We start from the raw sequence: 16,475 nt of genomic DNA, 5'->3' as shown, positions 1-16,475 counted from the left end.
TTCGGTTCTCTATAACGATTGTGTCGTTTTCACTGGAAATTAAGATCAATTTTGACATGGGGGAGATATATTTACTAAGAGTAATTTATGGAGGTAGGGGGGGTCATCAGTACTCACAGAATAGTTTTTAATATACTGTATTTTATTTTTCTTGAAAAATACATAAAACAAAGTACAAAAAAAATCTGACATAATTATAATGCTACGAGGATCCCCGTTTTTGAACACCTAAAAGAGGAATAACATTTACACAAAAGTGTATATATATACTGTATATTCATTTGTAGACATGAGACCACAAGAGCTCTGCCAGGAGTTTGTATCAGGGAAAGGTTGTACTTGTTGGGTGCAAAGAAACAGACAATTCTATCCCCATTTATGTCCCCTTTCCCAAATAAACAATTATACATCTCTACAATGAACTGCGTCATGACATTCCATGAAAAAATGTAATCCCAGAAAAATATATCAGAGGTGGGGAGAAAGGGTATGCCTACATTTCTCAAAACAGTCTTTTGTACAAAATCAAAGAAGAGTTTGGAAACAATAGCACCCGATGTCTAATGGTGGTCTAAAACGCACCATTGATGTGACACCTACTCCTTGGCTTATCATTGAACACTTAAGAACACTGACGGCCTCCTCGCCCTCTCGTGGAGTAGGACCTAGTTGCCATATTGATTAGACTCATTCTTATGTTCATGCATACTTCCAAAGTAAACAAATTTACAACTTAAGAGATTTCAGAGTTTGACTTTACTTTAAAAGAATATCAACCCACCACTGCTGTGCGTGAAGCAAAAGGGTGTCACCAAAACAGAAGCAAAAAGTGACAGATTCAGCTTGGAGCTGAAATTTATTGGGGATATGTAGTCTACAACTGTATATTAATGACTTATTTTCTCCCCACCGCTCAAAGGTAAGACAAAAACAAAAATAAGGACTCCTGAGTCTCTTTTTAAGTAAATTGTCCCTTTCACCAACAGCAGATGAGTGAGTAAGCACTCTTGGTGAGGTCCTCACCCCTGCGTCACTGTGGTACAGGTGGACAAGAGTGTCCTCGCTTTGCCGGGTCACTATGGAATCCATCTTTAGGATATCCTCTGGATCAGTTTTTCATCCGACAGGCAGTAGAGCGTGTTGACTGATAGCTCTGAGATAAATGATTCACACGCTTTGCGGGAGACGCCTTTACAGCCTCGCAGGTCGAGTAGCGATATGCAGGACAGGCGGCGGAGATACATCAGACATGTGTCTGTGAGTTTATTGCTCCCTGAAACAGACACACACAAGTCATCATTAAAACTGCTGAAATAAAACCGTTTCTCTGGGCTCTGCATTTGAATACCATCCGTCCCTCACCTCCTAAGTTGAGTTCTGTTAGTGTGTTCCGGGTGGACGAACCCACCGCAGTCAGCAGGTTGATGGAGTGGTCTGTGAGGCTGTTGCAGTGAGAAAGATCCAATTTCGTCAAGTGGGGCATGTGGCGGATCACCAGGCGCAGGGTAGAGTCACTAATGTCCAAGCCAGCAAGTCGCAAACACTGCATGGTCCTCAACTGACTGCGGTTGTCAGAGCCTAGAACATCACCAGGAAGCAAATACGCCAGTCTGAATGCTTCAAGAATCACAAAACATCTCACAGGTTGGGTGAATATCACACTAAGTGATGCATTTACTAGTAGATTTTAAGTCAAGAAAAATGATAGTGAAATATGAATATACAGACTTAAGTGTCACAAATGTTCATGTGTCTTCAGGTGGCGTGGCCCAGTGAGTGCCCTCAGGAGCTCTGACTCCAGCTCAGGTTGAGCCAGTTACCACGCGCTTAGTTTCGTTTTACCATCTTCTCCATGTTCTTTGCAAGTGGTTTACTTTTTGTAGTTGTGTTTGACTGTGTCCTGTTCAATAAATGGCTGATGTCAGCAACTGTCGCTCTTTTTGTTTTCACGTCACTCAAGTGGCAGCATAACTGGCTTGCTCTAACTCAAACTTTGGCTTTTGGTGACAGAAGGCAAAATAAAATAAAGTCAAATAAAAATAATTGACCAAGCGACATCCCATAACTCGAAAATCTCAAACTGGGCCACTCGGAAGTCAAAGTACTATTGTATTTAGGCAATTAAAAAAAAAAAAAAGAAAGAAAGAAAGGCACCTGGAGGCGTGACCAAGTCCCTGATCTGAGTATCTTTGACCCCGTCTGCGTACCGCACATCCAGAGTGCGGAGGAGAGGGCAAGCTGAGGAACAGAGCGCAGAAATGGATGTCCAGGAACAACCTGCCAACATCAGATCCTTCAGACCTAAAAAAACAGAAGATTGCAAGTTTGCTGATTTAACTTTTTTCTTTTTTTTAAATGAAACAAGAAGGGTTAGGATTCTGAGTTGGGTCATGTATGCCGAATAGCACAAGAGCGCAAGATCGCTTGAGAGAGAAACGAGAACGTAATTTCAGGTGGAGTTTAATTATCTTAAATTTATCTGCTACTGGTTTACAAAGGCGCACACGATGTTATATTTTCTTTATTTAATGTTTGAGTCAAAGAGATGTTTGTAAATATCTTTTAGTTTTCCATAACGGATGAGCAATAAAACAATTGTGGACATCAGTAGCCTGTTCATTTTACAGAGAACATAGTACCAGGCTTAAAGTAAGCGGGTTCGCATCACAATTTGCAGTCAAAATTCACATCACCTATACTATTACAGGTGGTGATATTTTGTTGCGTTTTGGTGTAGTCAAATGAACAAAATATTTGTTTCCTCTTTGGGTGTCTTCATTTTAGTTGACACTTGCACTACTAGGCGGCATGGTGGTCGACTGGTTAGCACGTCCGCCTCACAGTTCAGAAGTCGTGGGTTCGATCCTGGCCCCGGGCCCCCTGTGTGAAGTTTGCATGTTCTCCCCGTGCTTGCGTGGGTTTTCTCCGGGTACTCCGTTTTCCCCCAACATTCCAAAAACATGCATGGTAAGTTGACTGGACTCTCTAAATTGCCCCTAAGTGTGATTGTGAGTGCGGATGTTAGTCTTTGTGTGCCCTGCGATTGGCTGGCAACCAATTCAGGGTGTCCCCCCGCCTACTGCCCTCCAGCACGCCCCGCGACTCTTGTGAGGAGAAGCGTTATCGATAATGTATGGATGGACTTCCACTACTAATAAGGATTTAACAATTCACTTAAGCCGCGATTGGATTTTTTATTTATTTATTTATTTTTATTTATTTATTTATTTATTTTTTTAAATCGCTACCATGCTTGTCTCTGTGCGCTAGTGTGGTGCTGCCGCCATTCGCAAACGCAATACGCAATTATGTTTGGCGCAAGCGTGTCAAGTAGGGCAGCCACAAACTATTATTTTCCTAGTCGACTAATCACCAACAGTAGTGCTGAGTTGCACTAATACCATGAAACTACCTATAGTTACAAAACAAAAATACTTGTAAACATATTTCACTTTTTGGGGCATCAATCCTTTTTTAATGGAGAGGAGAATGAAATCAGATAAGTAAAATTAGGGAGAACCACTGTGCTAAATGAAACTAAACCCTTGTATTGGTTTTTACTTAACCTTAATCCAAAAGGTTCTGCTTTTCTTCTCTAACATGCACAATTTAATCTACACATTCAAAATGTGGTATGCATCTGGAATGGATTTTTTTTTTTTTTAACTCTTAGATGGAAGATGATTTTTTAGCAATCTAAATTCGTACATTCTAATGAGTCTGTATGGTATGTATTTTATTGTTAGGTGTTGCCATTAAGGGTTTGCGGAAAAAAGGTAATGTGTTAACTTGGGAGTGCTGAAATTTCCGATTCTAATCATAGATGCTACAGTATGTTAGTGTACCACGACAGGACATGCATGGTAGCCTGTTTGTGCTAACTACAGCTATCTTTCAGAAACTACTGTCTCAATGTGAGAAATTAAATCTGGCATCAGCCACAACGTGCTTCCTTTTTAGATGCTCACTTATCACAGCATTATTAGTTATGAAAGGGACATTTACATCATATGAAATGCACCCAGACTCGGTCGCTAACGCTAACTCGGGAGCCATGACACCGTTACCCACAATGCTTCTGTGTACATCACGGATGACCTGAATTTACCACTACTGCGCATGTGCGTTGTAGAGAAAGAAGCATGCCTTTCCATGGGATACAAGGCTTTTTTCGAGAGGAAAAACACAGCGGCAAATAATTAGATGTATAAATAAACGACGAGTCCAATCTTAAAATTAACTGTGTAAAATTAACTTCTCGATTTTGATCGTTTAAGTTGTCGTATTAGTAATGTAATCTTGGCAGTTCTAGTGTCAAGTAATTTACCCAATGTGCGTATGCAAATTGTTTACAGCAGAGACGAGAGAGTGGCTATGGTTAACATGGCGTTGCGAATCAATTATTTTATTATTATTTTTTTACATCGATGCATATTTTAAGCATTTATATCGATATAAAAATCGATTTTCGATCAATTGTTACATCCCTAACTACTACTCTAAGTTTGCTTCTTATAGTATAAAGTCTTATTACTTGCCAGCTGGTCTAAATTCATAAAATGCACAGCCATGAACCTACTGTATTATGTCACATGCTAAAATGCTCACTGCTCAAATGAAGTTGCATAAAGGCTGTTCATCCCTTTTGATGCAAGAAATGCTAAGTTTGAACATAAATGCATATTTGTTTGAAATCACCCAAAGGAAAATGTTTCTAGATAATAAAATAGTTTGCTGCTATGCACTAATTGAATTTAAGAAATAGAAACTGTTAATTATATTTAAAAAAAGAAGAAACCGATTGGTCGTTCGTTAAAGTTTTTTCCCTTTTGTATTCATATTTGCTCTTGAATCAAGCAAAACATATATTTTATCTGAATATTTGATTACTTGATGGAATAGTACAGGGGTGGCCAAGTCCGGTCCTCGAGAGCCACAGGCTTAGGTTCGTCCCTACGGCAACACACCTGATTCAAATCATCAGGCTCATTATCAGGCTTTTGCAAATCTTGCCGATGAGCTGATCATTCGAGGTGTGTTGCCGTAGGGATAAACCTAAAACAGGCTGGATCGTGGCTCTTGAGGACCGGACTTGGCCACCTCTGGAACAGTAGAATTAACCTGCAAAAAAAAAAACCTGCTCCTCCGAACTACAAAGTTGCTCCTCGGGTGAAGTCATTAGCTAGCAAAAAAAAGCTTGTCCCTGTTCAATAGATTATATAAAAGATGACCTGGAAGGCGGCCGACAAGCCAGCCGAGTTGTTTTTTGGAGATGTTGGTCCAGGAAAGGTCAAGCGAAGCAGGCTGTCTCTTTATGATGCCTGTTAGCGCTTGAGGCGTGATGGTGCGTTTGACACTCAGGTCGATCTGCGCCCAAAGTCGCTTATCGAGGCACCTGCGCGGGTGAACATAAAGAGTACGGTATGACTATTAACGAGCAACAAGCTTCAATCATACCGCATGCTACAACTGACAGCAGCGGGTGAGTATTACTCGTACATACACTGCAATAAAAAGGTCAAACACTTACCATTTATACCAGTTCTTGCAGACTGCCATACACACACAGAGATCTGCTCGACTTAAGTAACGGAAGACAGAAACCCACACTTCCCTCTCACAGTCCGGCCCACTCCCACTTCCCTCCCTGTCAGCTTCACTGCCTCCCCCCTGCAGGGCGGACAAAGGGATGCGATGGTGTGGAAGCTCGGAGGCGCAAGACGAGGAGGCACCATTGCTCAGTTTAGCCGCACTGCTCGACTTTTTCCTTTTGGCAACATCGTGCCCCTCCATGTGGTGGGATGTGCGCATGTGTCCACTGCGGGTGATTTCTGACACATGATTGTTGGAATGTTTATTTGGGTTTCTAATAGGTGGCCTGATGAGGGTTTTGTTGTGGTTGTGTTTTGTCGGAGCCGCAAATTGAGGGGTAATTGCCTCGAGTTTGGGAACGATTGCTGAAGGCTCCTGCTTCTCGTTGGTTGGCCTTTGGAGTGTCACTTTAACAAATGAGCCGTCCGTGCTCTGCTCCATCTCCTCACCATCATCCTCTGTAGCATTTTGGTTGGCGTCTCGCCTCTCTTCCTCTTCTCGGTCTTTGGATGCACGTCCACCTTGCCTCGACTGTGGCTGATTCTCCTTATTGCCTGCCCGCCTGCCATTTTGCGCCCTCTCCTCTTCTTCGTCATCAGAGCTGCTGCTGTGAGTGCTGCTGCTGCTACTGTTTTCACTCTGGACTTCTAAGCCCTGATGGTACCTACTACCTGTCATTCCTCTACCCGCTCCTCCTCCACGCAGCCTCACCCCTCTCCCCCGCCCTCTGCGGGGCTCTCCCTTGGCTTCAAAGGAAAGCCCAGGAGAAGACTGTTGCTGGAGGGACCCGGTCCCTCTGGAAGAGCTTCCGTGAGGGGAGACACTTGGCCAGGAGGTGCCCCGACCTCTTCCCTGAGATAATGTGCCCACTGGAGAGCGCAGGCGGGACTGTAACCTGGCGCGCTCCATTGCTTGTTTTTGCTACAAATGAAAAGAAATATATTTTTCAACACATATGGCATTTACAGACAGGTTTATTCCAGAATCATGTCTTGAACTTACTGCAAGAATTTTGCTGCGCTCTAGTTTTATCTGCAACAAAAAAAAAAAAAACACAGCCCGCAAACAAGGAAGACAGCATTATTCTCACATTACACGGCACACATAATTACATTCCTGCTTGCATTAATTGCATAGAAATGCAGCAACACATTTTTAATGGCTTACCCTTTTCTTTAGTCGAAGCTCCAGTAGACTTGCTCTTTTGCGGTTCTGTCGATGCTGCAGTAGCAATTTCTGAGAGGGTGGCGGGGCTGTAGGTCGAGCTGTGGGTCGAGCTGTGGGTCTGCCACGTCGGCCCCGCGTCGCCCTGTCACCTACGCCGATGCCTTCCCGATAGGCAAGTTTGGACGGAGGCAAGGACATTGAGCCCTCTGACGCTTCACTTTCCCCCTCACTGGAAGACTGTTGTGTCAGGAAGAGATGGATCATGTCATTGTAAAAGAGAATACGAGGGGTTATTAGCTCGAAAGAAAAATAGCACCGCATACCTCTGACTCCGAGCCTTTGCTGTTAAAACACCTAGGACATTCCCAAAGGCTTGGCAAATCTGTATTAATTTTCCCCTCGCCAGGATCCTGAAGAGAGGGAGTGGGGAGTCAACCATTTGTATATGATTTACCTTGTTTAAAGGACCCTCACCTTCATGCAACGCCGATGGGTGATCCGTGAACACACGGAGCACTCCATGAGTGTGTGGGTGCTTGGGTGAGATTCTTCTGCTTCCCCTTCTTCACAGATGGCACAACGGGCTGTATTTGGCAAAGCAGGCTAGAGACAAGAAATGTTTGGTTTGCGCAATTGCCCGACAAACAAAAACAACACAATATTGTACTTTTCCCAGGCCTCTCAGAGACAAACTCACCATGAGACACTGTCTCATGATGCAGCCCTTCTTCATTCTTCCAGGCCCGCCAAACTTCCTCATGTCAAGACAGAACTGGCAGTCGCCGCACTCTTTCCTGGAGCAGCCAGCACAAATCTTGCACCGCACTCGCCGGCGCCTCAACGCAGAGATGCGCGATCGTTTGTGGGATCCCTGACCAAACGGTTTGTGGAGGGGAGGGGCCAAGCGGGGACGGTAAAGTGGCGCTGGGGGGGGTGCTGGGGGTTGGTACCATGATGGCTATATAAAAAAGCGAAATGAACATCAACTGAATTTTATATATACCGGTATACATATATATATTCAGCATTGCATTGAGGTCAGTACAATTATGATTTTAGACACATTATTGCATTTTAGTCCTTTGTGCATCCTATTACCTGGATGGAATTATGAGATGATTTTGTTCAACTTTGTAACGAAAACATTCAACTTACTCTTTTAGGCCATTTGACAATGGGTTCTCCAGTGTAGGACAGCTTAGGGATATCCGTAGCATGCTCTTTCAGAACAGTCTACACATGAACACAGGTGGAGGAAATTATAAATCTGATCTGGTTTAACACAATGATAAAGCGATTGAAACTCTTGCGATTTCAGTTTTGTACGTCCTTATCAGGTGACCTCAGCTAAATACCCACCCTCATGTCTTCTAATAAGGCTGCAGCATTCTCGATCCCAGAAGGGACACACTTTTTGCTCGCAGGCAATTCCTCTAGCTTCCCCACGAGATTCCACAGCCCTTCAAGCTCAAACGGTGTCAATATATGCCGAGGTCTGATAACTTGATTGTTCGCTTCGGTTTGGACTTCTTCGTCTTCAGATTCCTTCGACTTTATTTCAACATCACCGTCAACGCCATTGGAGGTACCGTTGCCCGTGTTGTTATCAGTCCCAAGGTCCGCTCGAGTCAGGCCTGTTAAGAGGCAGACCTACCCGTAAGTATCAAATAAGAGACGATTGAGGAGCAGCAACTGTCAAGGCTTGTGTTAGAAGTCCTAACCTATGCCGAGGGAGTATTTTTGGAACTCAGGGGTGAGGTGGGAGATGTTTGTCAGGCAGTAGAGGTATCTCTCCAGTACATACCAGCACATCTCATAGTAAAATGGATAGCGAAACTTGGCTGGGACCTAAAAGGAACAGAACAAACTACATGAGCAAAAATATCCACTTTCCCGCAAGTAAAAATACCAACCAGGATTTGTACTTAAACAACAACAACAAAAAAGCACAGTGGTATGTGACTGAGCAGTGAATGCTTGCGACTGTTTGCACACGTAGTGAATGTTTTTTTGTCAGCGTTCGTTAAAGGTTGCAAAGACATTCGGAAACAGTTTTAAAGGGGAAATCAACCCAAACATATTTTTTTCAAGAATATGTTCCCAGCAGGCCCACTAGTTGAAACTTCGGCATTCTGATTAATATTGCGTTTGGGGAATATGAATTAAGCAGCAAAATCCACCCCTTTTTAGCTATCTCAGGGGGCGGCCATTTTTTTACTTCTGTCGACTGAAAATGACATCACAACCGCTCAGGGCTCAGATAACCAATCACGGCTCAGCTTCACAAAACAGGTCAGTCGTGATTGGTCGTTACATGAGCAGTTGTAATGTCATTTTCAGTCGACAGAAGTGACAAAATGGCCGCCCCCAGAGATGGCGAAAAACGGGTGGATTAACTCTTATTCCACAAATGCAACATTAATCAGAATGCCTTGTTTTATCTAGGAGGCTTGAATAGAACATAGTCTTGAAAAAAAGTGTTTGGGTTGACTTCCAGCTTTAATGGTCACATACAGTTTGACTTGTCGCAAGCCAATTTTGAACATTCAAAATTTCTTGGCAACAAGAAAAACTGACAATGTGTTGCGGAAATGGCCTAAGAAATATAGGCCACGCTGCTCACCCGCGTGCGATCTTCAATGCTGTAGATGTTGAGCTGCATGGGAATATTAAAGCTGTGAAGGAAATTCCCCCCAAATACCAATGTGTCCTCAGGTGTGTACACAGCATGGATCCACCCTGCAATGACCCACACACGATGGTGATATGAGTGTTTACCTCTATTACAGAGTCAGTGTATTTATTGGTGCCAGACCTGATGGAATCATGAAAGTGTTGCCCTGCTTGAGCTCTATCCTCTGGCAGTCATGACACTTGTCGCCCAAGAAGATATCTCCCTGTTTTCCTGATAAAACCCAGTTCTCATACATCTCCAGGTTCTGAGGGGTGGGTGGAATCAACCAGAACACCTGCAGCAGACACAGGTGAAAGGGCATCAGAACAGGACAGTATAAAACACTGGCGCGTCGGGTTAAATGGTTAAATCCTTCTATAAGGAATGGCTGAACAATATAGGCCGGAAAATGTCAAATCAATATTCAGTTTGACTTTATGCAACAAAAAAAAAAACATACACGCAATAATTATTTTCTTAAAGGCATAAATAAATAATACACTATATAAAGAGATTTTGCTTCAACTTTTTTTGTAATCAAGTTCTTCAATTAATGGTTTCAGCCCTACGCACAAACCTTTCCTCCTCGGAGTATGTGATACCAGACTGAAGTGCCTCCAAAATCAATATGGAAATCTGTGAAGCAGCCCTGCACACTCATCAGACAGTACCTATGACAAATGAGACAGGGATAAAAACATTTAAAAGTGGGTGTTCATTAGAAGTGTGTTGGACTAAATCCAAGCTACTGTGTTCTTTTTCCCTGATGTTTTGGATCAACTTACTTCTGTACTTTGGGATAGTGCATGTCAATGATAGCATTGGTAGAGTCCCTCTGTCTCTCCTTGAGATGGCGAGGCCACATGTTGTCCACCCAGTCAATCAGGTCCACCTGAGATAAACAATAGCAAGTACCGTCAGTGTAAAATATCTTCTGTTTAAGCGTGCGTCCTGTATGCACTGTAAAACCATACAGCAGAAAAGTCGGCGTGTTCTTACTGATGCCGGCCGTTGGACCAGATTCTCCAATCTGGTGTGGCTGAACTCCAAGCTGATAACATTGTAAAGTTTCTCTCTTTCGGACGGCGGCGTCTCATAGTAGCGCCGCCACTGCGCCATTGACATCTCGATTCCCTTCTGGGTGTTCACATCCATCACATCAACAATGCGCCGACTGCCTGTGATAAAATAAACAGAAGTTCATTTAGTAAGGAGACAAGTTAGATCAGCTGTATTGTATGTTTGTTTAGTTTGATATTCAGCGGAAGGTTTGGTGTTGGAGAATGGACAGAGGCTTACCCACAAACACCTTCACATCACTCACGCTGAAATCAGAGTCTGGCATTCTGCAAGAGTAGGTGTAAATGAAGCCGTTTTTAATCCGCATGTAAATGATTAACGTCTGCTTAAATGTGATGTCATGAGGAAACTAACTGTATTCCAAGGCCTTCATCTTTCTCAAAGATGATGGGGTCCCTCAAACCTTCTCGTTGGATGTATTCAAATGTGAAATCTTTGGAAAAATAAACAAATAATGACTAAAATGAATAAAGTAAATAACATAAATCCGTCTTTGCAAGTGCACATGGAGAGTTCTCTCTGAAATGTCTAGACATGACTTTAATTCAAATAGCTTTGCAAACTTGATTGAGTTGCTTGTAAACTCACACCAACTAAGAGTGTGTGCGCTGTGCCATCTGTTGTGGAGCCTTTTTGTGTGACTGTGCTTTCTGAGTGCATGCCTGTTTGGTCAGATATAATATATAGCTCCACGATGGCGAAGACGCTACAGCCCCCCAGCTAAAAATCTGGTCATATAATTACAGTAAAAGCCCAAATTTCATTCCAGTAATTCCTATTTGGCATGAGAATCATAATCATGAAAATAAAATGACAAATTCCCCTCATAACAGTTTTTGATATGACTTTGTTCCACACACTTCTAAACTTACTGAAGTGCTACAACTCGAAATGAAATTCATCTTTAGTTGAGGAAACAAATGTTTCTAACTTGGCACAAAAACTTAAACGCCCAACTTCAGCATGTCTCCCTCAACTTGTTACTCAGTTAGGTTTTTTTGTTTCACAACACAAGAGACGCATCAGTGAGGCAATAAGAATGAGTATTAGTTGACTTGATTTTTACACAAATTTGATTAATGTTAAAATGTCACTTAAAATATTGCCTTTACAGGTTTTAGGATGGAGACAGTTTGACCATGGAACTGTTGCTAATAAAGTGTGCAGTTGTGCAATTTGATATAAAGTACACTGATGCGCACAAACTTTTCTAACCTAATTTATCCATTGATGTAAACATTGATAGCTCACCTTTTCCCTCCATGTGTTTGATCAATTCTGAGCCAAACCTGCTGCACTGCAACTTTTCATCCAGGTCGAACATACGTCTCCCTTCGATTTCATCATCAGAGATTCCGTCATCCTGGTACCGCCGACGCGTACCAGTACGCTGGTGACAATGAAGAAAAAGCAATCTTAGCATCTAAATCCCTATAAACCAAATAAAAAAAAACATAATAGAGAGCAAGGCTATTCAAGTTAACTAACAAAATAATGAAAACTAAAATTTGACTACTTTGAGACGCCGTTTGGCCACAGCAGCCAGATAACATTCACAAGATGTGCATGGGAAGCTTCTTGCTAGAGGTGGGCGATATATACCGTTATCGATATCTTCGTCAATCCGACATTCACGATGTGTAATTTTACATTATCGAGTATTAATACTGCCTCTAAAAGAATAACGACTCGAGTCAGTCGACGGCCGCAAAGTATGAGGAAATGCTGAAAATTCGTGTGCATTGACGGCACAGGAGGAGGAAGTGATCATTCGCCGAATCAGCGGGCAGGATCCGGTCACGTGACTCTGTCCGCACTGCAGCGGAGCTGTTTTTGAACATAGAGGTGTGTCGTGCAGGGATTCATAGCGAGGCGCGAAGCGCGAGTCAACGTCGTCTGTAGTCTGTAAATTGTTTGGGGTTGACAAGATTGATGTCGGTGGGATTAACATTGTTAGATGTGCCAAAACGGTCACCGAGAAGACCAATTCTGTTGCATCACGAGCCATATGGATTACGAGGAAAACTTGGCGACCACACAAGCACGCTAAACAAAAGCTTACACACACACACTCAAGACAACAGTCGCCGAGTTGAAGCAACAAAAATAAACGCACTCACGCACGCACACACTCAGTACTTTAGCGAGCAAGGCAAACGTGACATCCTGGATGATCGGTTAACATTCAGTTTTCACGCTTGTAGTCCGCATCATAACTAGCCTGTATTCCCGAGCCATGTTGTTGCACAAACTACGACGGCTTATTAGTCTACATAGCACAGCGATGAATGAGTGTGAAAAGGCACTTTTCAGTAAATTGCAGCTTTGCTATTCAACTTTATTCTGAATACAGTGACCAATGTATGAGAATGGGTGTTGTCATGACGTCTTTTTTTTTTCTCTGACTGGGTGACACTTCGTCACACATCAAATGCATTTTTTATCATTCTGATTGCTATAGTTACCACCTTTTTCTCATTCTGATTGCTCTAGTAGTTGGCAGTGGTACACTAGTACTTACTGCAGCTCAAAATGTAACATCATTATGAAATAACAGCAGAGACATTTAAAAGACATAAATATTCCCAAAAATCAATGTAAGTCTATACATAATTTTTTGGTCTTTGTTAAATATTGTCATAGAATATCATTATGTTTTGCTGAAGCTGTATTTAGCTATTTAAAACAGGTGTTGTTCAAAAACGCCACAATTCCACAATTGGTCTGTGAAGCAAGTGCAAAATTAAAATATTTTTTTGTAGAGTATCGTCGATTTAAAAAAATATATATAAATTTTGGGGGCAAAAAAACAAACAAACAAACAAATATATATATATATATATTTTTTCCCATATCGCCCACCCCTACTTCTTGCATACATTTGTCACCATGTTAAGAGATGAAGCAGTGATATATTGTTGTGTTTATTATTATGCCAAAAAGTTAGATGCTACGAGCCACTATTTTCAGCTGGTCAACCAAATAAAATAAAAACTTGTGTTTTAATAATAATAATAATAATAATAATATCTCACTAAAATTACGTTTGCAAAACTAACTAGAATTATAGTGAAAATGTTTTCTTCTTTGTCAATTAATTTCATACATGAGCTTTCAATGTATGCAGAGTTTTGTAGTTCCAGTATTTGTTTGGCTGACGGTTATTCATTTGCTTATTTTTTTATTTTATTTTATTTTTTTTTTAATCAGGGCTCCGCACAACATTTTTTTACTAGGATCACAGTGTCAACTAACCTTTTAGAGGCCCAAGTAGACAATTTACCGGTGCACAATGTAAATCGACATGTGTAAATGTTCACATTTCCACAAATTTTTACTATATTACTGATAAAAAGGCTGGACTGTGGAGCAGACATTTGTCTGCAATAAAATATATTCAAGAATAATTTAAAAAATAAATAAAAATCTACAGTTTTATTGGTCGCACACGGGTGAGTAGATGAATAATTTACTTGCGCTGTCTCAAATTTTAGGAGCAAAATGCCACCATTTTAGGGCAGTCTGGAGCCCTGTACATGATACTTTGTTGAGTTTTTACGACGCAATACGATCACATGATCTTTTATGAATTATGCACCAAACAAATATCCCAAATTTAAACAAATAAAATAAAAATGGAAACTTAAATGTAGCATTTAAAACAAATACAACTAATAAAAACTAACAAGCGCGTTCTAAACACTAATCAAACTCATTTTGAAAAAAAAAAAAAGTCAAAACGAAATAAAAATTAACAATAAATTAAAAACCCCAAACTATTACAACTCAAGAGCGTGACCACAGAAGGTGTGCTTTTAACATAGCTTACTTAACCTTAAGATTGAATCACTTAAGATATTTTGGTATCAGGACAAAGACGGATGGGCAGACAGGTTGGCTTCGACCGGTTACTATGAATCTTTATGATGTGTGTCGGTTAAAAAAAAACAAAAACAAAACAAAAGAAACTTTGATTTTAATGTGTTTTTCCAATCCCCAAGACACACTTCTTGTTTCCCAACGATACCGGCGTGCACCAGAACTGATACAGATATCTGAGGAAATGGCTACAATCATATATAACAATGGCATAATGATATAGTGCCAGAACAGAAGGATAAATTGAAATAGATCACCATTCCAGTTCATGTGGGTACCACACAATAAAGCACGACAATAGAGCAGGGGTTAATCTTCTACACATTGCCCCCCCTTGCCATTCACCACATGTAACACTTTTGGCTAGACAGATGGATCAGGCTCCAAAAACGCCATCAGATATCCCCACCCCCACTCCTTTCTTTATGTAACTAAACTGTACTGCTATTAATTTAACTTGAGGGCTGCAAAGCGTGTGATATTTATTTATTTTACTAAAACAGCACAATAAAATAGTACGTGCTTTATTTTCATGTTTGTAATATTTTATGAGGTTTAATTCTGGCATGTTACAAAAAAATAGTGTAAATAAAGTGCTAATAGTGAAGAGCGTTATCAACAAATGCTGTAATATAATCCAATAAAAGCAGCAGTTCCTTTGAAAAATAAAAAATAAATACTTATTTTAACTTACAGTCTCCCAAATGATAATTGAGTATGATATTAATAACATTTAAGAAATGAAACAGAACCAGATAGTGGGTGTGAAGCAGCTCATAGCAACACTATCAGGTCAAGACAATGAACTTGACCCTCTTTTGAACCTGGAGTCGTTCAGACACGTCCATTGCCTCCGTTTTACCACCCACACCAGACCAAACAAGAGCTGGACCACAGCCGCAGCGTCAAGTTCCCCACGCATCGAACGAATTCTATCTGTCCCATTTTGTAACTGATCCTTAACTTAATCATAATCACCTGCTTTGGGCGACACAAAACAAGAAGAGTCTGTCAGGCAGTTTACTTACCAGGCGTTTGCTGTATCGCGTATGAGGATCCTCCATAGTCTCTAAACGACAGGCAAAGTCTCATGAGAAGCGTAAAAGCAATAACTCCAGTGTACTCCAATGTTTTTGCTCTGTTTTGACACTTGGGTTCTTCTCGGTTGTTAAGCTAGCTACACACCACAGCGAGCGTTAGCCAATAGTGTTGTTTAAGCCAGGAAGCTAAGGCTAGCGTCTCGTCCCAAAAATGATTTTTAAAAACAAACATGAAGTCGCGTTTTTTAATATCGACGAGTGTTGACTAAAGCGGAGTTATTTAAAGAGTGACATTCCAAACGAGTAACAGTGTTTAAGTGGTGGTAATTCCACGGCGCTGTGGGCTAGCCTAGTTCCAATGTCTTCGATAAGTGGTCGCGAGCTACCTAGCCGATGTTAGCAACGGCAGTTGTGAGCTTTCCAAGCATTTTACCTCTACGTTGGGACGCCATTTAGTCGCAGTAGCCGAAGTGACGTTTCACAAGATGAGCGTAGTAAGCTTCTCGGATAACTTTCTCCCCATTTTACGAGGCCGAAGCACTGATGTATTGTTGTGTTAATTATTATGCCATAAAGTTAGACGGATTCGACGCTCCGATCCGCCATTTTCAGCTGGTCAAACAACACACACATATACACGAACCGAGGGAGAAAAAAAACAGTAAAACAGATTTACCACACCCCCTACTTACAACAGTGTTTGGATATATTTGCATAGAAGCACTCCCATTGGACACAGCCTGTGCTATGTAAACGAGATTAGAATACGGGGGCGTTTGATTTGGACATCGGTTTGCGCCGTACAGAAGAATTTGTAAGGAAAATCGATTACACTGGTCAACACATTTTTACTAAATATTTTCAACAGAGATGCAAGTAGATTTATCAAGATTATTTTTTTTAACGCTGATTTCGAATCTGCTCCTCGTTTTTTTCCCTGGAACCTCATGTTTGAATAATAATAATAATTGTATTACTACCACTACTACTAATAACAATAATAATACATGTATTATTTTACTGCTACTACTAATGATAATAAG

At 41.3% G+C, this 16,475-nt stretch overlaps 1 protein-coding gene across 1 annotated transcript; it reads right to left on the bottom strand.

The window, feature by feature from the left end:
• Window positions 1-121: 121 nt before the first annotated feature.
• Window positions 122-16,098, bottom strand: kdm2ab (lysine (K)-specific demethylase 2Ab). The gene is made up of 23 exons (XM_086020355.1): window positions 15,866-16,098; window positions 15,421-15,461; window positions 11,765-11,903; window positions 10,868-10,946; window positions 10,733-10,779; window positions 10,433-10,611; window positions 10,219-10,325; window positions 10,011-10,104; window positions 9,575-9,728; window positions 9,383-9,498; window positions 8,481-8,607; window positions 8,119-8,393; window positions 7,915-7,992; window positions 7,457-7,717; window positions 7,234-7,362; window positions 7,083-7,169; window positions 6,760-6,996; window positions 6,595-6,624; window positions 5,531-6,513; window positions 5,232-5,395; window positions 2,155-2,301; window positions 1,363-1,578; window positions 122-1,273 (listed from the first exon to the last, which is right to left on the bottom strand). The coding sequence occupies exons 1-23, from the start codon at window positions 15,882-15,884 to the stop codon at window positions 1,092-1,094; spliced, it is 3,891 nt and encodes a 1,296-aa protein (XP_085876481.1). The 5' UTR covers window positions 15,885-16,098; the 3' UTR covers window positions 122-1,091.
• Window positions 16,099-16,475: the final 377 nt, after the last annotated feature.

Source organism: Filicampus tigris, chromosome 2 (genome assembly GCF_054856515.1).
Source record: "Filicampus tigris isolate MCC_2025a chromosome 2, RoL_Ftig_1.0, whole genome shotgun sequence".
NCBI classification, from domain to species: Eukaryota; Metazoa; Chordata; class Actinopteri; order Syngnathiformes; family Syngnathidae; genus Filicampus; species Filicampus tigris.
The sequence above is the reverse complement of the archived record's forward strand: the minus strand, read 5'-3'. Positions and strand labels throughout refer to the sequence as shown.

Coding starts and splice junctions, on each gene's coding strand:
- kdm2ab (XM_086020355.1), bottom strand. Junction 7,170..7,233: donor CCCATCGGCGTTGCATGAAG/GTGAGGGTCCTT, acceptor CCCTCTCTTCAG/GATCCTGGCGAGGGGAAAAT. Junction 6,997..7,082: donor GCAAAGGCTCGGAGTCAGAG/GTATGCGGTGCT, acceptor CTGACACAACAG/TCTTCCAGTGAGGGGGAAAG.